Here is a 25850-nt window from a genome sequence, read left to right on the forward strand (position 1 = left end):
GACAAATCCTGCCACGTATCTACTTAGAGATTCTCGTGGTACAGACATACATGGTGGATTTTATAAATATGAACTTTTAAAAACAGGTAATCCTGATGTATACTTGGTAGAGAAGATATTGCGTAAGAAAGGGAATAAGGTATTTGTAAAATGGTTAGGAATGGATAAAACGCATAATTCGTGGATAAATAAGAATAATGTTTTGTAATAATAATAATAATAATAATAATAATTTATGTAATATATTATAATACAATAAATACAGCTATTAAAATCTACTCTTTTAACCTATAATGTCCCCAAGGTAGAGTCGCTACAGAACCGGGTGTTATGTGACGTTTATCGTCATACGGACTGAGAGCAATTTTTCGCTGAGTAGTGGAAAACACCTTGTGCAATTTCGAACGAATTAAATTTTGGTTACGGGACTGTACGGTGAAATTATCCAAACAATCCTTGTAGTCGTCAAAAGTTATGTTTCTATCGATAACATAACCTTTGACCCCCTTAGCCTTTTTGGTAATTTTCGTACAGTCCTGCACCTTAAAGGTATACATTTTCGCTCTCAATCCAACGAACTCGGTCATGATCTTTCCATTGTTCTCATCCTTCATTAGCCCAGGCACTTTTTTATTGACTCGAGGTAAGCCGTACCGATTATCAGCAGGGTAATCGCTGGTGTCGAATTTGACCAGATCACGTTTCATGACCGAGTAAACATCGTCACACTCGATACTGTACACTAGACTGTCCGTGTCGGTATACATCGCTTTACATTTACTGCCGAATGTAGGAAGCATATAATCGTAATGGAATTCATACAGACAGGTCTTTGAAATATCTAAAATGCTCATGCCTACGTACACGGGCTTATCAAACTTCGCGGATAATTTCGACAATTGAATAGCGACCAAATTCTCTTTAAATATCGCACGACTGTGAAAATTCGGTTTGGAAATCAACGCTTCCGCCCCGTATCTTCCCTCCCACTTGGTTACGAGCCTCACGTCAACTCTATTCCTAACATTTTCCATAGTCTTACCAAATACTGCATTGTTCATTAGCTTGAAGAGATTCTTCTCGAAATCGTTTTTCGAGGCTGTCCGCAAGCGTGTATTTAATTCGATATACGCCTTCAGCCAGGTGGACTGCCGGAACTTTAAACCGCGATAAATGCGTTTTAAGACGATACCGTTACGTATACACTGCTGTAGAGCACGGTAGTGTATCACATAACGCGTCTTATCGTCGACGGTTGCGAGCAGTTTCTCCTGGTGTGAACCTAGCGGCTTCTCACGCACCGGGCAGAATGGTAGATCGGAGTGTTTGTCGTGAAGCTCGCGTGGATATTCCAAGTCCACCTCCAAAATATAGCCTTCGGACGAATCCTCGGACACATTAAGGATGTCGAGATTGGCAGCGTCATCGATCCATTGGAAACCGTGGGTAGGCAACGGTTGACACATTGCCCATCCATATAGATTATTAACGTCGTAATACATCAAGTATTTCGACGGTTCCGCCGGATCGTAGTTTCGCATGTACCGATTGTTGGCCCTCTCATAGCGGTGGGAGCACTGGCTCAAACCACCGCGTATACCGCGTTCAATAAAAAGCAACATGTCCACATCGGTGAAGAGTTCCAGACGGATTCCCGTATGCTTGAGCATCGCGTCCCAAGTGAAGCCTGGAAGCGTATAATAGTGAGCGGGATCTAAACTATAATTTTTCATGCAGCTATCGCGAAAACTCTCGAAAACATCGGCCAACAATAGGACATCGGTCTTCAAATAAAGATCGCTGTACTCCCCGAGTGTTGTCACAGAGAATTTGGTCCATACCTCTTTGGCATGATTATATGCTTCTTCCGTGATATCGCTATCGGACAGTCTATTGTAGAACAACTCTCGTGCAGGTAAAACCGTTTCTTCCAAGCGAGTAATGTTATCCACATAATCGTAAGGAAAAATACCTTTTCTCGTAAGCAGGCTGAACTGTTCAATACTTAATTCCGAAAATTGTGACTCTAAATTTTTCAGCTGAGATCTATTCAGATATGAACTCAATTTATCCAAACTGGATGCCATAAATTTGAACGAATCGATGAATCTTAGCTGTATATTATACTTTCGCAGATATTTACTAAATGAAGTGTATTTTTCCTTATTTACAGGCAGCAAATATACCGATCCCTCAAACGTATTCACGATCGTCTCAAAAAGAAAATGTGAATCATAGCCGGATAAATTATGGAATATTACGGGAATAACATGCGAGTCTTTAAAGTTTAAGTTGCAATTATTATGAGCCGGTCCTCTATATCTACCAGTTTGGTGATCATGATCGCGAATACGCACTTGATTTGGAAGAAACGGTTTTCCACAAATGTGACAATTAGGTTCACTGTAGTGCCGCGAAATTTCAACATCACTAAGAGTATTCATCGGTATTACAGTCTTCAATTTTTCGCTGACGATGCGTGCAATGCTCTCGAGCTCGCATACGAACCATTCGATGCAATTAGCACCTCGATGTGAATTATAACATGAGAGTGACGCATCGCGAGCACTTTTCAAATAATACCCTACACTAAAAGGTACATGTTTCTGATAATCGTAACTATTTTTACTACTATTACTACTATTGTCAATTTTCTGTAGTAAACATTCAAAGTCTGCATAGACGACAAACGGCACTCTTTCACTGTTCTTCTGGTTTTTAAAAGATACCCAGCAGTCTTCAGCTTTCCTTGGTAGAATTACGTGCAGGTTGTCATTAAGCTGCACACAATCCCTCTCATGCGACTGTAGCTTATCTGCAGTACGGAAATAGTGTAAACAGCTGAAATGAATTATTGATATTATTAGTATTTTTTTATAAAATATTAATATCTCTAGTATAATTCTTACTTACCGATCACAAATATGAGCACTGTGTTCTCTTTTACTTATTTGGCTGCTTATCAACCTTGGAAGATTTCTTATACAAAGAAAGTGTGCAGTTCCCTGGTCATCCGTGATGAGGAGGAGGTTAACATGCCTAGAACGTTTCATCTTTGTTATCTGAAGCGGTACAATGTTCACTTTGGCTTTACAATCATGTTCCTCCTCTACCTCCTCCATGGTAAAGACATTAACTGAAATGTCATTATCCACCTCAAATTTCGGAATTTGTTTTAGAGTGGTCGGAAACGTTATACTTCCTACATCTAAAACAGACCGATAATGTGGATAGGAGGATATTCGGTAGGATTTGGCAGGTGGAATTGCTGGAAATAGTGCCACTGTCACAGCCCATGCGAAACATGCGCTATCTTCATTGTCTATGTTTATCACAGCTTTTTTATGTAAAATAGCGGCTGGAAGCTCAATTCTGCATCCAGCATGTAGTGGATTGTAATGATTAATATTAACTATTAAACTCAGAATTTTCTCCAGAGCCCAACCACTATCACGTTCTTGAAACTCACTCAACTCTTTTAGTAAAATCTCTACAATATTTAGCCTATACCATTCCTTAAAATTATCAGTTTTATACAATACGCTATTCTTTGTACATACATGCTTATCATCACTAATGTCCTTAGAAACAAATTGTCCATTAAATACACAGTTTATCTTAACACTATTTACACTATCAAATACTTGGTTTACACGGGTGTACACAATTTCTTCTGCATCTAATAGAAAGCTGCGTGGTTCTATGTAACTACTATTTATCACCATACCACTACATATTCGGCTATTAAACGCTGATTCGAGCTCCTCCCAGATGAGTTCTCCCGCATTATGAGAACCAGAACCAAATTTAATGGAGCTTTTATTCTTTGATGCACGAAGCAGAAGGCACTTGATGTTCGCGATTTCAGCAAAATGTTTCTGTCGTGTACCCACTGATGCATTCCGATTATCGTTCCTCAGCTCCTGGATACGGTCACGACATTCACGTACCCATGTAGAGTACTCGTGCTCAGTTTTAATTAAGCTAAACTTTTTTCGAAGTTCGGTATACATTTTGAGAATGTAAAATTGATGCGAAAAATGGGAGAAGAGGAAGATTGATTCGAGTCCGATTATAGTGGAATGAGTGAAACATTTCATCCATGATACATCTTTTTATAATTCACATATTGAGATGAAATTTAATATACTTAGTCATCAATTGGTATGTGTGTGTGTGCGTGTATGTGTGTGTATGTAAAAATTAGTTTTAAAATAGAATTACTGTAGAAACTCGATATGCTTATTCTTCAATTTAAACACGTGTTAAAAATCGTTTCAAAAAGACTGTTGTAGGAATCTGCTTAAATAACTGAAACGTAATTTTATTTTGTTTCTTATTTATTGTACATTTCTCTTTCATACATACATTTCATAAAATAAACATTTTTCAATGCACATAAACCTTCATGATTCATGCACATAGAAAGATCCAACTTGTCTTTGCTGTCTTTCAATTTGAAATCTCCCCACTCGCATTCATCTGCATTACTTATTGTATAAACAGAGATACCACTAAGCCAATTCCTTTTTTCTAGTCCTTTCACGAATATCTCTTGTTGTTCTTCTTCATTTATCACATATTTCCTTATAACATCTTTATACCTATAATACGGTGAATAGCCATCTGTCCAATTTAAGCCGTGATGGTTATAATATAACCAGCTAGAAGTAAAAATAAAAATATTACAGTAAAAAGCTTCTGTTTTAATTAAACAATTTCACTTACTTTGCTTGTTTTATCTCTGCCTCATTTAACCAAGAATATGGAAATGGTGGTGAAAATAAAATGTGAAACACTTTTTTATCGCGCAAAACTGCAAACTCTTTCACTATAAAAGAATTATCTTTCAATCGAAACCCTTGAAAGTCCACGAATGTAGGAACCATCGTTTTGATTACGATCTTTCGAAAAATTTGTGTTAAACTGACGCGTCCCCTGGCCCCTATCCTCGGATTTATTTAACCGAGAAAACGGAACAGTACATTGCACCAAGTATGCTTTGAATCAATTGTGTGTTTGTGCATGCTATTATATATTAGTTCAAAAATTGCTGAGCTATGGAAAAAAGTAACATACTCAGCTACATTTAGGGTAAAGGGGGTTCAACGGGGTAGTAGCATGCTGCAAAGATTCAAGGTTACGCGAGCAAAAAAAAAACGCAGGGAGAATCTGTTTTACCATCTAGGAAATTGCTTTTACTAACTGAGACCTGACGTCAGAGGAGTGGGGGTGTGATGTCAAAATGCTGCAAGTATCCTCCCGCACCCCCGCAACCCTCTCGCCCATACTTGCTGCGAGCTCACGTGGAGCCTCCGATTTCCCCCACCACCACCGCTTAGCACTTCTTGGCTCCCCCCACTACCTCGCAACCAGGCTCAGCCGAGTGGACAGGAGTGGGGGGGGCCAGAACCGGCCTAGCATGTCTACTGTCCTTAAATGGTGTCATCAAGCAAGGTAGTAGTGGGTATGCTGAATCACCGAGAATGTGATAAGATGATGATATTAGAGGATTGTTCGAATCAGTTAGCTTCTCATAAATAATACTGCTTCGAAAAACAGCTGCATCGTGTGCACGGCCTGGTCTACCAATAAGGCAATCGAGAAACTTGCCTCGACGATCGCATATTCCTATATTAAAAATAATATTAATTAAAATATAATAAAATAAACATTCATAAAGTTGAATAGTAACCCATACAGCAACAAATGACTTAGTGACATCTTTTAGGCATATTTTAGCCAATTGGATAACTAAAAAATGTCTATAAGAGAACTTTTAGTCAAGTGTGCTGTATGGAAAGAGTTTTACAACACCTACCTTGAAGGACGTCGGGGAAATTGAATCGGTTACATTTCAGCTAGTTTCAGACTGTTACCTGACTAGCTATAATATCCTGTAGCAAACAAATTGTAAGTTGGCAACGCTAAACGCATTATAGACAATACGTCAGCTGACATTAGTCTATTCAGGAGAAGTTTTGTCCAATAAATTAAAATAAGGGTGAAAATAGATGAGTTCGGAATTAAACTCTTTTCGTTCCCACCGAGCTTTCCCTAGGGCCGTTCTAACGGAGCAATTCAGGCAAGCCTCATGTACAACATGGCGGACAAAAATCTGAACGCGGAAATTTGGGTTGGCAGCAGTGATCGTAAACTCCGTGAACGTCGTTTTTTGTAGAATCAGATTTTTGCCAAATGGTTAGTACACGAGACTTTTGACAGGTCCATTTGTTTGCGTTATTATCTTTTTAACAATGCTAAATGCAAAGCCTGTGTCGCCTGTGTTAACAAATGGTGAATATATTTAACAATTATAACTACGATTTGTAGCTGACAGAATGTAATGAAATGTTATTACTGAATAAAATAAATTAAACCTTGACTTTTTGTATTTTTAATTAAATTCAAACTGTAGATATTGTTATGTAGCATGTAAAATAGATGGAAATTGCCGGTTTTGTATAAGAATTATATAGGTGAGTGCTTTATAATTAATTTTGAAGTGGTATGATAAATGAAAAAAAGTTTAATTTGTTGAAAGTGAATTTTATTAAACTATTAAAGTTGTTTTATAATTTAAAATTATCATTTAATTAATATGAATATTTCTAATTCTATGGCGCCAAAATTACATAAAGGTATCGTTTCCTAGTTTCATGAAGATTTATTGGTGTAAACGAAATTGAGAGAACATGTTAAAGTTAAAGCAATAATGGCTAATTTAATAAGAGCCATAATGAATCTTATATCGCCAATGAACGCCTTTGAAGCGAGTCAGTTGATTCATGTATTTTTTTGATAATAATTTATTATCCAACGATTATTCAAAAGGCGAAGACTTCTTTTTATTCCAACGTTCATCGAAATCTATTTCACATGAAAGGCATGCATTATGTTGTGTTATACTTCAATCTTTGTTCATTTTTGGAAAAAAAGTCTTCTTCCTCCAACAATGGTATTACGTCAGTCAAAAGAATTGGTCAAAACCTAGGAAAAGGAAAAGTACAGCTTAGTAGTCGTATTAGATATAAAAATTACATATTGAAACCAATAATGAATGTTTTACTGATTAGGTTTTTAATTAGAAACCAAAAGGGCCACTAATAAGCACGCTGCGTCCTTGAACTGTCCTTTTTCGTACTTTTGGTGAAATTGTCACAATATTTAACTGGAATTCAACGAGACAAATAAATCCATACAAAATATACTACATTTGCATCATTTTTGTTCTCAACTAAGTACAATATTCAACAACCTAAAATTGTGAGTCTTTTAACAGCCAGCATACGGGATCTCCTAAATTTTTGAGTGAATCAGAACATTCCATTTTGCTATTATCAGCATACGTCTTATGAATTGATCAGCAATATGACTAATGAATCCAGTATCTTGCACTTTCTATGTCTACGTAAGAGCATTTCCAAATTGTCCTCGTTTAATGCACTTTAAACCTTGGATCCTGCAAATATTAGTAATTAATACATATCTTTGAAATATCTAATTATTGTCATTATGAAAAATCAAATCAAACTACTTACCAATATTATTCATGTTATCCTTGAGAATATCTATTACTTTAAATATTCTAGATTCGCTTCCCATCGGCAGTACCTGCACAAGAATCTCTAACCTTGCTTTGCCTTGCTTTTAACAATGCATCGGATAAGTAGAACCACGTTGCCATGAGTGATGGCTCGTACTGCCATACTCTAGTAGAAAGGATTCGTATATTGCTTTATTAATCGTAATTTGATTCTCATCCTGAATATAAAGCTTACCAACATTATAAAGTCCTTCAAATGTGCTGAGAATTTCAATTAGATGCCACATCGCCGCCGGAATAATATTTAAATTTAACGTATTTACAATTATTTACATAATTTTTTAAAAAATTTGAATGTTTAAATTAAATCCCTGTAAGTTAAATGGTATTAATTCTTTTATTTAAATTAAAAAATTAAATGAAGATACTAAAATGAATTATGATAAATCTGACCTTTCCTCTCGCTGTAATCTTCTAAGCTTAATTTCAGCTATATCAGCTAAATTTTTATATAATCTGTATTTTTGTTGCTGCACCTTTATTTTCTGTTGGAGATGGTGCTTATAATCTGTTGTAATGCTGTTGTCTACAACAACTCCTGATGTCGTAGCTCCTACTTTGCCTCTTATAATATTCTTTAAGGGGCTACTTATTGGCTTTCGTAGTGTACTCGGACCCGCTTCGTTTCCCCAGGATTGGATTTCTCCTGCTTCCTTTAATGTCTAAAAAATGGAAGTGTTTTAATTTTTTATTTTTATTTTTTATATGAAAAGAAACTTAATATTTACTTGAAAAACTGCAGAAGGATCATCGAGATCCTCCGAGTCACTTTCTTCCAGTAATTCGGATACCGTGCGGGTGGCTGATCGTTTCAAATTATTTTTACTAATTTCTGGGCGAACAGTAGGGATCGACTGTGGCCGACTGATTGTGGACGAAGGCATGAAATCGCTCCCGAAACAATTTGTTATGCCCACAGCCGATTTTCCGATTAGGGATACCACCTTTTCCAAAATTTCGTCATAAGCCGGGGCCTTCGATTTTCCACCACCTACCAAAATACATATATATATATATATATATATGTTATAATGATTAAAAAACATGGCCATTATGTTTAATTGGTTAGAAATATTAAAAAAGTAGGACATAACTTTTTTATACTTCTAACCAATTAAACAAACGAGATTTTTTTTTTATTAAAACACCCTAATATAATATGGTGCATATATTACCTGTTTTATACAGCTCAGAAGACTGAGCTGCTTTGTATTTTCGGGCATTTGCTTTTATCGCTTTCCACGATGCTTTTAAATCTATTCCTGCCCATTGTCCAGCAGTGGCTTTGGCTGTTTCGTTTTTAATGTTCTCCCATGCCTTTTCCTTTTCCCCTTTAGAAGAACCATCAGTTTTTTTATTTTCTATAATTGAAAAGTACTTTTCAATTATAGATATAAAAGCAGCTCTATGTTCTGCATTTCTGCCAGTCATCTAGAAAAGAAAAGAAATTGTTATGATAAATTATATTTTACAGGGTTAGTTTGGTTAAAGTTATATGCTTAGATGAGATTTAATATTAAATTATTATTAACTTGACACATAAAATAGTAAAATCGAAAATAGATAAGTAGCTTATTAACACTAATTATCACAAAAATGTTTATTCTTACCTTTTTATTATAATGTTATGATCTTTCTTCTGAGTACTTTTGTGCTAAAAATCAATTAGCTCACAGAAACAATAAACAATATGAATTCCGTATATTTGTTTGTATGTGTGTGTAGCGAATTTATGCAACTCATTTTTACTATTTTGTTTTGTTGCTGTGGGCTGAGTTCTTACATTATTATTTTCGACATTATAACAAAAGAATAAAAAATATTTGCGTGAAACTTCGCGCAGTGATTATTTTACTATTGAATAAAAATGGAAAATATGCAGGAAGGACAGCAAGGACGACAAAGAGAATGACGTTGGAAGTACGAAAGGATTAATTATTTTGATAAATATAATAACAAAGAATTTCGTATGCGATTTCGCTTGACGAAATTTCAATTTCATGAAGTTCTCACACAAATTGAACACAAAATAGTGCAGATTAACATGTATGTATACATTTATATATATGTATATCTTTTTTCTTAATAATAGGTCAAAGAATTTTTTTAAAAAATATATGATATCATTGCAGAAATAATAATGCGGTAATACCGACAATCCAATTGTTAGTGGCCCTCAGATACTATGCTACAGCATGCTTCTTACAAGTTGTCGGCGACTTTATCGGGATGTCCACGGGGACCGCACAGATAATCGTGCACAGAGTTTCGCATGCCATTGTAAATGAGCTATTTGATAAATATATTAAAATTCCAAAAAGAGAGGAGGATATTTTGCATTTAATGGCCCAAAATTTCGAAATTTCTGGCATGATACGAGTTATTGGTGCAATAGACTGTGTACATGCACGCATTAAATCATATGGTAAGTATATGTATGACTTAATACATTTTATTTTATTAAGAAATATACATATGTAAGCTATATAAATTCCATGTAATTGAATATTTTTAACTTATTAATATATTTCATCTTTAGGAGGAGATGATGCTGAACTCTGGAGGTGTAGGAAGGGATTTATGAGCATTAATGTACAATGCTTAGTAAATAGCAATTTGGAGATTATGGACATCGTTGCGAGGTGGCCAGGCTCCACACACGATTCTACCATTTTCGCAAATAGTCGCTTAAAATATAGATTCGACAATTTTGAATGCGAAAATGGTATAATCCTGGGTGATCGAGGCTATGCAAATAGTCGATATTTGGTGACTCCTCTCGCGAATCCAGAAACACCAGCAGAGGTCTTATTTAACGAGGCCCATATACGTACCCGCTGCATGGTAAGAAATAAATATATTAATTAAACTATTTTCTTTTTAATTTTAATTTGTGTCTTTATTAAACTTTAAGGTGGAAAGGTGTTTTGGCTGCTGGGGCAATATGTTCCCAGTCAGCAATGGTAGGATGGGCACAAGATTCCAAACGCCAGAAAGAACAATCAATGTTATACTTGCCACCGCAATTTTATATAACATTACTCGACGGGATAGCAGAAAAGTCCCACAAAGTATTGGGCATTACATAAGCATCACCCAAGTCCATTCGCCACCTTGCAGTGATGATCGTCAAAGATTAATTGATGAATATTTTAGCAGGTAGAGTATATGCCAAGAAATGTATATACATACATTATTATAATTATAAATATAAATAATTTTAATTTCAACAGATTGGTATAAAAGGCTCCTTCATTATTATTTATTGTAAATACGTTAAATTTAAATATTATTCCGGCGGCGATGTGGCATCTGTTATTTTAAAAAGGCATTGAGTCAAAAATTTTATATCACTATGGAAGTTTTATGTTTGAAAATTTTTGGCGCCATAAACCCATATTTCCGGCAAGTACAGTCACCCGAGTAAGCGCCACAAATGGCTTTCAGTGAAACAACCGTAGTAGCCCCATACGTCAATATACTCCTTCAACCGGTGTAGTAAGTATAACCTATCGTTTTATAACAAGTCTTTGTATGAGAAAACCAATGAACTGCAGATTTATATTACTATATTTTACAGCGTGGAATTCATGTGGCATCCAATAGATATTCTCAAGGATAACATGAATAATATTGGTAAGTAGTTTGATTTAATTTTTCATACTGACAATAATTAGATATTTCAAAGATATGTATTAATTACTAATATTTGCAGGATCCAAGGTTTAAAGTGCATTAAACGAGGACAATTTGGAAATGCTCTTACGTAGACATAGAAAGTGCAAGATACTGGATTCATTAGTCATATTGCTGATCAATTCATAAGACGTATGCTGATAATAGCAAAATGGAATGTTCTGATTCACTCAAAAATTTAGGAGATCCCGTATGCTGGCTGTTAAAAGACTCACAATTTTAGGTTGTTGAATATTGTACTTAGTTGAGAACAAAAATGATGCAAATGTAGTATATTTTGTATGGATTTATTTGTCTCGTTGAATTCCAGTTAAATATTGTGACAATTTCACCAAAAGTACGAAAAAGGACAGTTCAAGGACGCAGCGTGCTTATTAGTGGCCCTTTTGGTTTCTAATTAAAAACCTAATCAGTAAAACATTCATTATTGGTTTCAATATGTAATTTTTATATCTAATACGACTACTAAGCTGTACTTTTCCTTTTCCTAGGTTTTGACCAATTCTTTTGACTGACGTAATACCATTGTTGGAGGAAGAAGACTTTTTTTCCAAAAATGAACAAAGATTGAAGTATAACACAACATAATGCATGCCTTTCATGTGAAATAGATTTCGATGAACGTTGGAATAAAAAGAAGTCTTCGCCTTTTGAATAATCGTTGGATAATAAATTATTATCAAAAAAATACATGAATCAACTGACTCGCTTCAAAGGCGTTCATTGGCGATATAAGATTCATTATGGCTCTTATTAAATTAGCCATTATTGCTTTAACTTTAACATGTTCTCTCAATTTCGTTTACACCAATAAATCTTCATGAAACTAGGAAACGATACCTTTATGTAATTTTGGCGCCATAGAATTAGAAATATTCATATTAATTAAATGATAATTTTAAATTATAAAACAACTTTAATAGTTTAATAAAATTCACTTTCAACAAATTAAACTTTTTTTCATTTATCATACCACTTCAAAATTAATTATAAAGCACTCCCCTATATAATTCTTATACAAAACCGGCAATTTCCATCTATTTTACATGCTACATAACAATATCTACAGTTTGAATTTAATTAAAAATACAAAAAGTCAAGGTTTAATTTATTTTATTCAGTAATAACATTTCATTACATTCTGTCAGCTACAAATCGTAGTTATAATTGTTAAATATATTCACCATTTGTTAACACAGGCGACACAGGCTTTGCATTTAGCATTGTTAAAAAGATAATAACGCAAACAAATGGACCTGTCAAAAGTCTCGTGTACTAACCATTTGGCAAAAATCTGATTCTACAAAAAACGACGTTCACGGAGTTTACGATCACTGCTGCCAACCCAAATTTCCGCGTTCAGATTTTTGTCCGCCATGTTGTACATGAGGCTTGCCTGAATTGCTCCGTTAGAACGGCCCCTAGAATTCCCTATTCACTCTGTCTAGTAATTCTGTGTCCGGGAGCGAGCCGGAGAGTGAATAGGGAATAATAGGAGAATACGAAGGAGCTTACCTATACCTACTTTTTTAAGAAGAATAGAAATTCGTCAGTTTAAATTTTTAATAGTATAAACTCATTGTTTCAGGAATTTTTAATTACGTTATTAATAAAATTTAATAGAATGAGTTTAGTTCGTGTCGACCCTATACACTTCGATGTAATACATTTTAATAAAGAAGAAAATGAAGTCCTATTGCAAGAAAAAAGTAGTAAGAAATTTGTAAAACCATTTTTCAATTTATCTAATTCAAATGAGCTAACAGATGATAGTATTAATATAAGTGAACCATATTAGTAGCCAATCTATTTCTTCATCTAAATGTATAAATTCTATTAGTTTTCATTATTTTGTTAAAAATTTTTAGCCAAAAATTGCGTTATGATGTCAGTCAGTGATGAAATAATGATAGAATTTAATTTGGATAAAGCTACTGACAACACTGTAGATGACATGGAAATATTAGAACCTGATATTGATGATCCTACATCCGAGGAACCTCAAAAAATGTGGACTAAGGAAAATATATTGTTTCTAATTAATTCTATGAATTGTTTAGATGAAGAATATAGCAATGGCATAAGAAAAAATGTGTGAAAAAAAATAGAAACAAAATTTTGTACAATTGGACAAAACATTAATGCAAAAAGTATAGAAATAAAATGGAAAAGCCTGGTTAGGACTTATAAGTCAATTAAAAAAAGTAATAACAAATCTGGTGAAAGAAGGAGGACCTGGGAAAACTATATTTTAGTGAACGATTTTATGGAGAATAAACCTGAGATCAAAGCTATCGCTACCTCCAGCAGTATAAGTGGCTTACATGTAAATGAAGGTAAATAGAGTAAATATTTTTTTATTAACAAAAAGAATTAAAGCGTAATGATATATGTATATTTATTTTTAGATTGTTCAAGTAGTATTTTGAAATCTATTAAGAAGAAAATAAAGATGGATTATAAGGAGAGGAGGCATCTTGAAAAAATGGAAAGACTAGACAAATTTAATTACATATTTGAAAAAATGGTGGATAAAATGTAAATGTAAGGAAAATCTTTCAAACAATATTAATGAGTCTAATAACATGATAATGCCTAGATCTTGCTTTACTTCTTATTAATGTGACTCTATTTTTATAACAAAATTTAAACTTTCAAGTAGACTCAAAATTTATACTTTATAATTTATATAATAAATGAAAAAATAATATTTGGATTTCTTTATGTTGATTTTAGAATTGTATGCAGTGATGCAGTACGGAATATTTTCTATTACTCGATTGTGGCTTAGAGTGTTACAGAACATTTATATATTAAAAATAAAAAAAGAATTGCATTCTGAATGACCCACGTTCACCATATATATTTCTTTTATGATATATTTTGGAAAAACGAATCAGTGCGAGTCACTGGTGTAAGTATACTTTCAAAAAGTAACCAGATTATAATCAATCTCTTCGAGGTAAATGAAAATGAAAATCTTTTTACCACATTTCTGTTGGACAAATTATGAGGGAGTAAGAAAGCAATATGAATTTATATTTCAGATGAATAAAAGATTAAGCATGAGCTAATTTATTTTAGTTAACAGTGGTCTGTAGCCTTCAAGTAAAGCTAAATATTTGCTACATCAGTTTCATCGTTTATTTAATGCAGTTCCATGGAAATTAATCTGTTTTCTTTTCTCAATCGATGTTTAAAAACACGAAATATTTTTTACATTTGAACCAATGAACACAATTAAAATTATATTTGTTTTGTAATCTATTTTGATTGTTTTAATGAATAAAAAGTAATTTAGTAGATTGGTCTGTAGTAAAATAGACATATCACCCTTTCCTTATTAGACAAGAAATACAATGTTACGTAGACTTAAACTTGCCTATTTATGTTATATGTATGTATGATTTAGGCCACTTTCGGGAATCTACTGATAGTAATGGCAATAATACTTGCATTGTAATTTCATCTTTGTCAATCATCTAAAAAAACAACTGGTAGTAGATTTCCGAACACAGCTTTAATGCATTTTATATCTGACACATTGTTGAATAAAATCATAAATATTCTATATCAATGGAAGGTATTTTTATTCGGCTGTTTCTTTTGTATTTTTGTAGAAGATAATTTAATAATTCTCTATTACATATTTTTACACTTGTCAACAGTCATAAATATACAAAACCAAGAGATACACCTGAATTACATTTGGATATCATTAATTTCTTCAATTACAGGAAATCAGCATTATTTCACCGATATTTAGCAGGAATTTAAATGTTTATTACCTCAAAAATTTTCCATAATTACATTTCTTTTCATAATAGCTCTGTTTCTGACTTCATGCTCATTCTCTTCCTCTTCATCACTGCTGTCTATATAACTTGTATTACCTACTTCATTTTCTCTATGGCAGTATAATACATCCAAATCTTCATTATTAACAATACAAATGTTATGCAATATACATGCTGACAGTATTAATAAAACACATAAATCAAGACGTCTGGTTTCTAAGAATATAAGTCTTCTAAATCTACCCTTTAAAAGCCCAAAAGCATTTTCAATTTTAACTCGTATTTTGCTCAATTCCTTATTGAATTTCTTTTGCCTATTAGTTAAATACCCATTGTCTTTAAAACCTACCATAAGATTTGTGGACAGTTTGTAGGCTAGATCACCTAATAAGTAGCTTTCTCTAAAGAAGATTGCTTGGCCGTTTTTGATGCTTTTATAAATATCTGACCGTTTATACAGGGTATAATCATGGAGTGACCCTGCTTCTCCAGCATAAATATCTGTAAAGACCATTTGATGGTCACAAATGCCTTGTAACAATAGATAGGCGTTCCCTTTTCTGTTGACATACGAGTTACCATTGCTTTTTGGTCGTTTAATCAATATGTGGCTTCCATCTATACATCCAATAACACCTAAAATTAATGTATTAATGAACTTAAAAACAGTGAATAAATGTAACATTGATATATAAAATTATACAGTGACACGTTTTTGCATACAGTGTTTTTAAAACTTATATGTATTGAATTGAAAATCTTGTATATTTCCTAATGAAATAATTTACCAGTGAAATTTCTTCTTCTATATCCTTCAGATATTCGTAATTGTCTTTCTTCATTTGACCATTTTATAATTTCATAAGTCTTATTAATCTTTACAAGTATATGACATGTCCTGTGTAACGCATCCCAACATGTAGATTTCGCTATACCAAATCTTTCTGACACTGATCTATATAAAACAAATTTTTAAAACAGCTTTTCAATAATTCTTTAAAGAGAAATGTTAAATAAAAATGTTCTAAATATAGTTTACCTCAATGATTCCAAATTGGCTAAGTACCATATCATGATTAAAAACTCCTTTTCTAAACTTATTTCTGGAAATCCTACAGTCGACACTGGAAGTCTACTGTTTATGTGCCCTGCCATATTAATCAGTGCTTCAAAAGAAGTCCTAGACATTCGAAAATGAGATTTAAAAGTTTTATCAGGCATCCTTGGAATTATCTCTTCAACATAATTTGTTATCTTTGGAATTGTATTTTTCTCTTCTTCTTCTGAAGATGAACTTTCAAACGCTGTATATTACAGCATCCTTATAGGAAATAAGATACTATCATTCATTTTTGTTTAACTAATTCAGTACAACTATTTAAAACACTCTGAAAAAGTAAATGTTAAAATTATTGTAAATTATTGTACTAACAAATATTTGTAATTTGATGAATATTAAATATATGCCTTACTTATTATTACAATAATATATATTCAGTTAATTGAACTAAATTTTTTATTATAGTGCTTTCTATTAATCTATTCAGATTTTTATTTCTTCTGCTAGAATTTATTTAAATAGTTTACCTCGCTTTCCTTTTAAATAAATGGGCGCAAGCTTGTATGTAATATGTAAATACATACCTTTGTATTTTCATTATAATTCCCTATTCACTCTCTGACTCGCTCCCGTGTAACGTCTCGCGTTAGGAAGTATAAAAGCGCGGAGCTTTCGGAATTTAACCGTTTCGGGCACTATGCGTTCACCTAGTAAACCCGGGGTCGGTAGCGACTCGGGAGATGATATTGGAACTTACCTTTGAAGATGCTGGACAAAATCGTCTGTGGCGCAGTAACGGGACGTCTCCTAGGCTCGTGATGATCAATTTGTTTGAGAAGGGTAGCGAATGGAATGATAGAAGCACTGACTTTATGGTTTAGACAGAATTTATATAATACGTATGATAGCGAATACAAATGTATCAAGAATTTAGCAAAAGTACAGACAGCAGTAATAATAGTTAAAGCAAAAGAAATAATGAGTGCGAATTCGAATCTGCCCGGGGTTTTTATACCCCGGGAGGGCGAGGCACAAACATTTTTGGGAGAGTGGTGGGGGAGCACGGGGAAGATGAGAATAGGGAGAATATGCATGGTTAGTCTACCCCCACCATGGCTGGCCCGAAAGTTTGCACCCCACCTACATTGAACTTACAATCTAGAGGCGTCAGGGCCCTTCTACTCGAGCTATGAGTTTGCGCTTCGTCGGGGGGGGGCTTGGTTCCCGATGCCGGGAGTCTAGTTCCTCGTCGGAGGTGGGTACGTACCACCCCGAGCTAGATGAAGATCCCCCGAACACGCAAACCGCACAGGCGGTATCCAGGCCCATGATCCTGGTGTGGCAGCGCACACATTCGCGTATGATCAAGAAGTTAGGATCATGAATGGCGCACCCGGCGCATGGTCCGCCGTTCGTGAAAGTGGCCAGGCACTTGGTGCAACGCTCTAACACCTTATATATGAGCCCCTGGCACGAGAAGCAACGAGCGTCCATGCGCCAAGTCTCTCTGGTGATCTCCACCACCTCGTCCATTGAGTAGTGCCTCTTGTGTGCCCGGGACATCAGATGGTAGCAATCGGCGCACAACATCCCGGGGTGCGTTTTGTTGGTGCGATGGGCTATTCTCATCCCCTGTACGAAGTATAGGGGATGACTACCCCTAATGCAGCGTGTTTCCACGAAGGGGAACATTCTGCCTGGAAAGTGGAAAAGATGGTAAGGAAGGAGTAGTGTGGGTAGTAGAGGGAACTGACAAGCGGTAAGCGGAGAGTGCACAGAGAGATGGCGCGGCAAGCTATGAATATAGGTACTTATTCTATAGTAGATGAGTAGAGGAGGAAGTTCCGAGCTACGTCTCCAGGTGCCGCCTCAGTGGTTTGAGCTGAGACGTTACACCTCCCCCCCTAGGGGTAAAAGAAATTTCGAAAGAGGAAATTTCTTTTAGGACCAAGAATTAGGAATTCTTCATGTTATACTCTTCCTTCTCTCTCGTTTCGTTAACTAGGTTTAAATAAGAAACGTTTTGAAGCATTTCGGTCGCTGGCGGATAGATTGCGTGGTTATACGGGACTATTTTTCCTTATGGTGGTTAATTCTTCGTTATCCCGAGCGTTCAGGATGTTGGCTGTTGGTTGAGTGGCGTTGTCGTGTTGGGGTTTCGCCCGATGTAGCAGGAGGCTGGTCAGGGAGGTCCAGAACGCTCCCAGGATGTGGAGGCCGCATCCGTAAGCAGAGTGTAGAGCGTATCCGCGCAATAAGGCATCACAGGTGTTCTTGATCATTAGTAATATAATGTATATTCCGAGCAGTCCTGCGCTCGTGGTCCCAAAGGTGGTGATGCCAGTCCAGATTTTCCTAAAGGTGGATTGGGTTATTTTTTCGATGGTTTCCTCGTCCAACTGATTTTGTATAGAGAGGCCATTTTCGAGAGATGCCTTTCCAGAGAAACTTCTTACGACGTTGTTGGTCAAGGCGGGTCTTTCGGCAGGGAACATCAAGTGGTCCCTTAGTTTATCGATGTCATTTTGGTTGTAGATCCCGGAAGTTGCTAAATTGCCTGGCGATAGGTATTTCCAGGTCAATAAGGTTTTTGGTCTCAGTTTCTCTGGCGCGGCAACGTCTAAGGCTCGGGGCAATAATCTAACCCAACCGTGTTCGGTCAAGTGTCTTGTTGGCAAAACGCTCGAGCAATCGCGGCGCGTGCCGTGCTTCTTCAGTATCCTTGAGCGCGGAGCGACAAAGTAAGAAGTGTTGCGATAAGTGACGGGCAGTTCCAGATAACATTCTTGGGTCTCACGTATCTGCACTTTAACGGGTGTACATTTAATTATATATATTACCTCTCCAGCGGGGTCGGCGGTGTAACCAGGCCCTTTCATGAGAGTGTAGGCGAATTCCAGCGGATTGGAAATGGCAGTAGACAGCTATTTCCAGCATTTGTCGCTCGACATCGCATTTATGACGCATGATGTCTATATAGAGAGAACTGACTTGATTCCTGATATGTCTTTCGACATAGATAAATTTTGAGTTGATGTACGTAAATAGGTCCATATTTTCCACGGAGAGGTCTCTTTTTCTGGGGAAAACGTTTCCAGGTTGAGTTTCTAAGATAAAAAGCTTAGGATGTTCCGTTCGATACAGTTCATACCCGCACATCTTTATACTATTAGTGCGCGTTAGAGCGAAAGTGACGTCGTTACTGATCACCGAGAAAACTTCGGGAGAATTGGGTGAGTCCATCTCCTGTGTTCTTTGAGCATTTCCTTCATAGAGGATGTCATATCCATTGAAGTCGCATTGAGATGACGGGGAGAGCCTCCAGAAAGTGTAACCATCTTGGATGTCCACGCACTCTAAGTCGCCGGCGTTGCACACTGTTCCGGAGGGGAGGTTTATCTTTCCAGTGGGAGTTCGAAGGGTACTGACGCCGGACTTCAGGGTAATTTCCATTGACCCCTGAACAACTACATTATCCCAGGATCCGTAGACGTCAGCGTAGTATCCGCCGGAGCAGGTGCCATCTGAGCCTATTTTCCCAGCCGCGGTGAAAGATCGAGAAGTAGTGGTGTTGGGCACCAGGTCTCCAAGGGCGATGTAGTCGTTGAATCTGTAGGTTCCTGTATCGTGCATCGTCCTGCACTGGTTTTCGTTAACTTCCTTTATATAAGTAGCATATCCATTATGAACGGCGGATATGTGAGAATGCATTCCACAGTGATACACAGTCCGAGAGTAGTGTACGAGGCATTGAATTGTTTCCACCGGTTGAAAGTCGGCTATTTGAAGTACTTGGATGAACGTCGGTGTGGATCGGGTGTTCACAGTTTTGATGTTGCAGTCGTCTACGTCGAGTAAGCTGATGGTCGTCACGTTGAGATGGGGTCCACGGCAATCATACCCGAGGAGTCCAGCGACGCCGCGAGTGAATGTTATAAATAAAGCACAGAGGTAGACGGGACGCATGCCTGGTCCTGCAACTCAAGGGTTGCTTTGCACAGCTTGGCTTTGTCGGCATGCACAATACGTGTCTTATTTTTATAATTTATCTTAAGATTATTGTTAGCGGTTACTTCTATAATTAAGAAGGGACCCTCGTATTGGTTCGCAAATTTCCCGACCTTAGGCTCCTTCAGAATGTAGACAAGATCACCTACTCGAAAAGTAGCTTGATTGATTTTTTTATCATAGTATTCTTTATTCTTTTCCTTTGATTTGATCAAATTTTCTCTTGCTACGGTTTGGACTTCGTGAATCCTGTTGTATAACTCGGTGATATAACCGGTGTAGGTGATTTCGCTAGATTCTTCCAGAGGAGGGTTAGAAGCTGGTTGTCGGGCCAATCGTCCGAAAATAAGTTCGTACGGGGAAAAACGGGTGCTCTCGTGTAGGCTGGTATTATAAGAAAAAGAGGCCAGTTCTAACCACTCGTCCCAATCACTATAGCTAGAGTTTACATAGGCTTTTAGATATTCAGCAAGTACATGATGCGATCGTTCAAGAGAACCGTTCGACTGAGGGTGATAAGCAGAGGTTTTGAATTGTTTTATATTAAATTTTCGAGCAAGGTTTCGCATGACGCTGGATAAAAAATTTGATCCTTGGTCGGTTAGAAAAGCCTTCGGAGCGCCAAACACGCATATTAGACGTTTAAGAATGCCTTGAGCAATCTCGACGCTGCTAGCTACTTGTACGGGTACGGTAACTACGTATTTAGTTAACAAGTCCTGCATAGTTAAAATGTACTTGTGACCTCGCGGGGTGACGGGTAGAGGACCGACTATATCCAGCGCAACCTTGTCGAAAGCAGCGCCCGGGGTGTCTGTTAAAATCATAGGTTGTTTGGTCTTGGTTCTTACGAGTTTCCTGAGTTGACATCCACGACAATTTTGAATGTAAGTTTGAATTTCGCGTTTCATAGATCCCCAATAGTAGTGTTGTCTTAGTCGGGAGTAGGTTTTCCCTACCCCTTTATGCCCTCCTACACTCGACTCGTGGTATTCAGTTATTAATCCCTTGCGCAAAGCTACATCGGGAGTCTGGATTAGCTGTTTACAAATTATAAAATGTATTTCTTGCTTATCGAATATTGAAGTGATAAGATGCGTCACCCTCGCCCAGGGTATGTCGTCTAACGATTCGGACTTAGCGATACAAAGAGTTTGGAAGTTAAATGTTTTTTATACATTCAAGAGCGATAACAACGAGAGTCTTAAATTCTCGTCAGTGGTAACATCCTTGTTGTGGACTTTAAGAGGAAGCGACACAAGAACTTTATTGTTTTGATAAACAATGTGCGCTTCACTCACGTTGAGAGTTTGATAAGACGGCAATAAACTTGCTTGCTTTAATTCGATGGCCCCCTTATCTACCGGGTTGCCACTGCAGTCGATAAATATCGCCACGTTATCGTTCCTATGTAATAGGCAGTCGCGCGACTTTACTATCTTTGGCATTGCCGGACCGCCCGGAAGGCGTTTGTCGCAATCGTCGGTGTCGGACCCAATAGCAATATCGGGGGAATTCCCCGGTGAATTATCGTCAGTGTTGAGATAGAAAATCTCAATTGTTTTGTCTTCGTCCCCCGGGCACGTCTCGACATCTAAATTCGTACGTACCCCGTCACGTTCCGAGACCGAGTTATATAAAATACCACTGTAAAAAACATATGATTCTTCGTTCCCGGTACGGTTTACTGCTTCCATCTGCGGAGGGTTTCTGGAAAGGGCATCGGCATTGTCATTAGTTTTCCCTGGCTTGTGTTTTATGTCGAAGTCGAAATCGGAAATTTTTAATCACCAGTTCCACAGCCGGGAGGATTTATCCTTGGCGTTCTTCAGCCAGACAAGGGGTTTATGATCTGTTGCAACGGTAAATTTCCGCCCGTAAACGTAGTGCCGAAAGGTTGCGACAGCGTAGTAAATAGCCAAGCATTCCTTTTCAATGGTAGAGTACTTCACTTCTAATTTGTTTAATACCCGCGAGGCGTATGCCACTGGTAAATCTTTTCCTAACTCCCCTTGGCTCAATACCGCGCCGATAGCGTATCCCGAAGTGTCGGTCGTAATTATAAAAGGCTTATCGAAGTCCGGATATTGGAGTATGGGGTCGGTACACAGCGCGTCGCGCAGAATTTCAAAAGCTTTCTGTTGTAAGGGAGTCCATATGAAAGGTTTAGTTTTTTGCAAAAGATCGGTCAGGGGTTTGGCTATTTTAGAAAAGCTGGGTATGAATCGCCTGTAATACCCTACCAACCCTAAAAATTGTTTTATGTTTTTGGCGTTTTTAGGTAAGGGAAACTTTTGAAGGGCTTCGACCTTTTTAGGATCGGCACGTACGCCGTCTTGACTAATGATGTGCCCTAGGTAGGCTACTTCCTTTCTTAAGAATTTACACTTTTCCGGTTGTAATTTTAAATTTGCTTCTCCTAACCTTTTCATTAATCTGTCGAACTTTACAGTATGTTCTTCCAAAGATTTGGCGTATATGACTATATCGTCCATATACACGAACAGCCCGTTCCCTTGCAGGCCAGCTAGCACGGAGTCCATGACCCGTTGAAAGGTGGCAGGGGCATTTTTTAATCCGAACGGCATGCGTTTGAATTGGTAGTGACCGTAAGGCGTCGAGAAAGCTGTTTTATGAGCGTCCCTGCTGTCCATCTCTATTTGGTGAAAACCCGAAGCCAAGTCTAGGATAGTAAAGTATTTCGCATCGCCAAGCTGGTCTAAGATCTCGTTAATATTGGGTAGTGGGTAACGATCAGCTATAGTTTTCTCGTTTAAGGCGCGGTAATCGATTACCATTCTCCAACGTCGCGTCCCGTCAGGGTCGGCTTTCTTAGGTACTATCCACACAGGCGAATTATAAGGAGAGAAGGACGGTTCAATTATATCATTTTCTAATAATTCTTTGACCTTTTTATCTATTTCGACTTTATGAATAGGGGGAAAGCGGTATTGCTTGGTGAAAATAGGAGTTTCAGTTTCAGTGTCGAATTTGCATTTCATGGTATTGGCAGGAGTTAGTAGGACTCCTGGTCGTTTGAATTTATCGTAATGTTTATGGGTAAGTGACATGACATATTCGCGCTCTTCGATATTTAGACCGTCGAGGTCCAACATTAGTTCGTCAGCTGGGGTAAAGGTTTGACGGCGAGAATGTTCGTCTTGAAAGATAGAAAATATGTAGTTCTCGTCAGCCATTGAGAGGTTGATTTCGGTGGAGCCCCTTGTGGGGGCGTGAGGGTCGGAAAAATAGAAAACTTGGGTGAACTTGGAGACCTTATTATGTAATAAGGGTTGCAAATTAGAGTTAGAAGATTTAGAAATTTGAGAATTCTCGCTAGCCAACGAGAGGTTGCATTCAGTGGAGCCTCTTGCGGAGGCGTGAGGGTCGGATAAATAGGAAGTTGGGCTGGACCCAGAGACCTTATTATGCAATAAGGGTTGTGAATTAGAATTAGAAGATTTAGAAATTTGTGAATTCTCGCTAGCCAACGAGAGGTTGCATTCAGTGGAGCCTCTTGCGGAGGCGTGAGGGTCGGATAAATAGGAAGTTTGGCTGGACCCAGAGACCTTATTATGCAATAAGGGTTGCGAATTAGAATTAGAAGATTTAGAAATTTGTGAATTCTCGCTAGCCAACGAGAGGTTGCATTCAGTGGAGCCTCTTGCGGAGGCGTGAGGGTCGGATAAATAGGAAGTTTGGCTGGACCCAGAGACCTTATTATGCAATAAGGGTTGTGAATTTGCGTCAGAATAATCTATGAGCTCGATAGTGGGAATGTCGACAGAGAGGCTTTCCTCCCCAGTGTTATAGGCATACGCATGGGCGTAACCTCGGACGTTGCTAACTAGTGCCTTGCCTATGTACAGTCCCGGGATTTGATGGATCCGAGGCACATACCCTGTCCTGACTTCAGGGTTTCCTATTCTAAACTTGAATGGGATGCATGATCTTCCTGGTATCTCTATGGTTTCATATTTTTTAAAAGGTACGACGAGGTTTCCCCAGCTAAGACAATCATTTTCGTAGTCAATGCCAGCCTTGTTTAGGGAAAAAAATTCATCTCCAATGATTCCGTCTTGTGGGATGGGAAAGTTATCGGGAACAAGATGAAATTTCGCGGATACGCCATATATATTTAGGTTCGCGGAGCCCAGAGTGGAACTCTTTCCTTCGGTGATACCAGTTAATATGGTTTTTTCGTTCGAATTTATTGGAGTTTTCGCCAATTTAGAGAGCTTAATTAAGTTGATCTGCGCGCCCGTATCGATTAGGAATTCTGTAATACCGGTTAGAAAATCTGAGATGCAATCCACACTCTTGTGATTACAGTTAGTCAGGTTTATAGAAGCAAACCCTAAATTTGGTTCCCTAGGCCGTTCTGGGGATTTAGCCCTAAAAAATCCGGTTGGGAGGTTTCAGAGAGTTCGGTAGCGTGCGGGGGTGTTTCATGCTGAGGAAAAATAGCGTCGGCGTCCGAACGCGTTTCTTCGTTTTGCAGATATTGGACTCTAGCTTGAGGGGGAGGATATCTAGGGTAATGGGGCTGTGACGGTTGATTCCGGTCAGAAGGTTGGTTATTTGCGACGGGTCTAGGTACAAACGGTCGCGCTTCTGGGTTCGGAGCGGGGGCGGTTTGCCTCCTCCAAGCCAATTTTCGGCATTCATTAATCGTGTGCCCCGGATTCTTGCAGTAATTGCAAATTTTTGCCGTGTTTAAAGGGGAGGGTGCTACATTCCCTTCCTTCGGAGCTGTCGGTTTCCTCTCAGGGGCGGGTAAGGCTTTCTCGATTTCCATCGCGTTCACGATGGCTTGTTCTAGATCGTCGTATTTGGTGAAACGCACCTTAATCCCTATCTCGTCGCGGAGCCCGTGTATAAAATATTTCAGTATATCCGCTTCGTATTTCTTCAGAGCATTCGGGGGAGTTTGCCCGTGCCATTCGTCGTCTATCCCTTCAAGCAAGGTTGTGGATAGCAATTTGAATCGAGAGATAAATTCAGTTAGGGATTCTCGATTTCCTTGCTTGATGATGCTTAGCTCTCCGAGACATTGGTTTACAGATTTGTTGATCCCGAAAAGTTTTTTGAGGTAAGCCTCATATTTAATGTACGAGCCAAAACTAGCGCCTAGCGTGATGCTACTGGCGGCCCCATGTAATTTGTTTACGAGCAGTTCGGTAAGCAGAGCTTCGTGTTCGGGGTTTACCTGCGCTCTGGCTTGGCGGCAGCTGTAAATGTACTTGCGGAGCGTCTCGGGTTTTCCTTCATACGGAATTACTGACTCTACAGCTTTATAAGGAGAAACAAATGAAGGTATACTAGAGGCTGTACTTGGCGAGCTAGCGCGTTCGATCGAGCCAGAAATCTTTTGTTGCTGTTCGAGTTGCGAGATATGATTTCTCAATTTTTCGTTCGTGGTCCGATAGACCTGGGCGGTAGTCTGCGCTTCGCGGAGCTGCGAGTACACTTCTTCTAATTTTTCAGCGATAGCCGAGTTAGTGCGCGATTCTGGGACTTCGTTGGCTCGACCTTCTAAATCGCGTATTTGGGCCTCTAATGAATTTATCCGTTCTTTGAAAGCTGCAGACTGGTCGGGATCTTGCCTGACTATTAGGGTTTCGAGTTCGCGGCATCGGCTTTCCTTTTTCGAGAGTTCCCCCTTCAGTAAGTCCGCTTCTTC

General features: G+C 37.8%; 3 protein-coding genes and 1 long non-coding RNA gene across 4 annotated transcripts; 2 read left to right on the forward strand and 2 right to left on the reverse strand.

Moving 5' to 3' along the window:
- Window positions 1–275: 275 nt before the first annotated feature.
- LOC136779489 (uncharacterized) lies at window positions 276–854 on the reverse strand. The gene has a single exon (XM_066737113.1). The coding sequence runs from the start codon at window positions 852–854 to the stop codon at window positions 276–278; it is 579 nt and encodes a 192-aa protein (XP_066593210.1).
- Window positions 855–9835: 8981 nt separating this feature from the next.
- On the forward strand, window positions 9836–10849 carry LOC136779490 (putative nuclease HARBI1). The gene is made up of 4 exons (XM_066737114.1): window positions 9836–10031; window positions 10146–10450; window positions 10521–10765; window positions 10840–10849. Exons 1-4 carry the CDS (start codon window positions 9836–9838, stop codon window positions 10847–10849), a joined length of 756 nt encoding a protein of 251 aa, XP_066593211.1.
- A 319-nt stretch (window positions 10850–11168) lies between these two features.
- On the forward strand, window positions 11169–11676 carry LOC136779694 (uncharacterized). Its single transcript, XR_010823648.1, has 3 exons — window positions 11169–11242; window positions 11322–11525; window positions 11613–11676. It is a non-coding gene; the product is annotated as an uncharacterized lncRNA (long non-coding RNA).
- Window positions 11677–15091: 3415 nt separating this feature from the next.
- Window positions 15092–16320, reverse strand: LOC136779491 (uncharacterized). The gene is made up of 3 exons (XM_066737115.1): window positions 16139–16320; window positions 15888–16054; window positions 15092–15735 (listed from the first exon to the last, which is right to left on the reverse strand). The coding sequence occupies exons 1-3, from the start codon at window positions 16318–16320 to the stop codon at window positions 15092–15094; spliced, it is 993 nt and encodes a 330-aa protein (XP_066593212.1).
- Window positions 16321–25850: the final 9530 nt, after the last annotated feature.

This window comes from Prorops nasuta, unplaced genomic scaffold (assembly GCF_024137725.1).
Source record: "Prorops nasuta isolate Cenicafe-Biocafe unplaced genomic scaffold, Cenicafe_Pnas_1.2 PNAS00017, whole genome shotgun sequence".
In the NCBI taxonomy this organism is placed as follows: domain Eukaryota; kingdom Metazoa; phylum Arthropoda; class Insecta; order Hymenoptera; family Bethylidae; genus Prorops; species Prorops nasuta.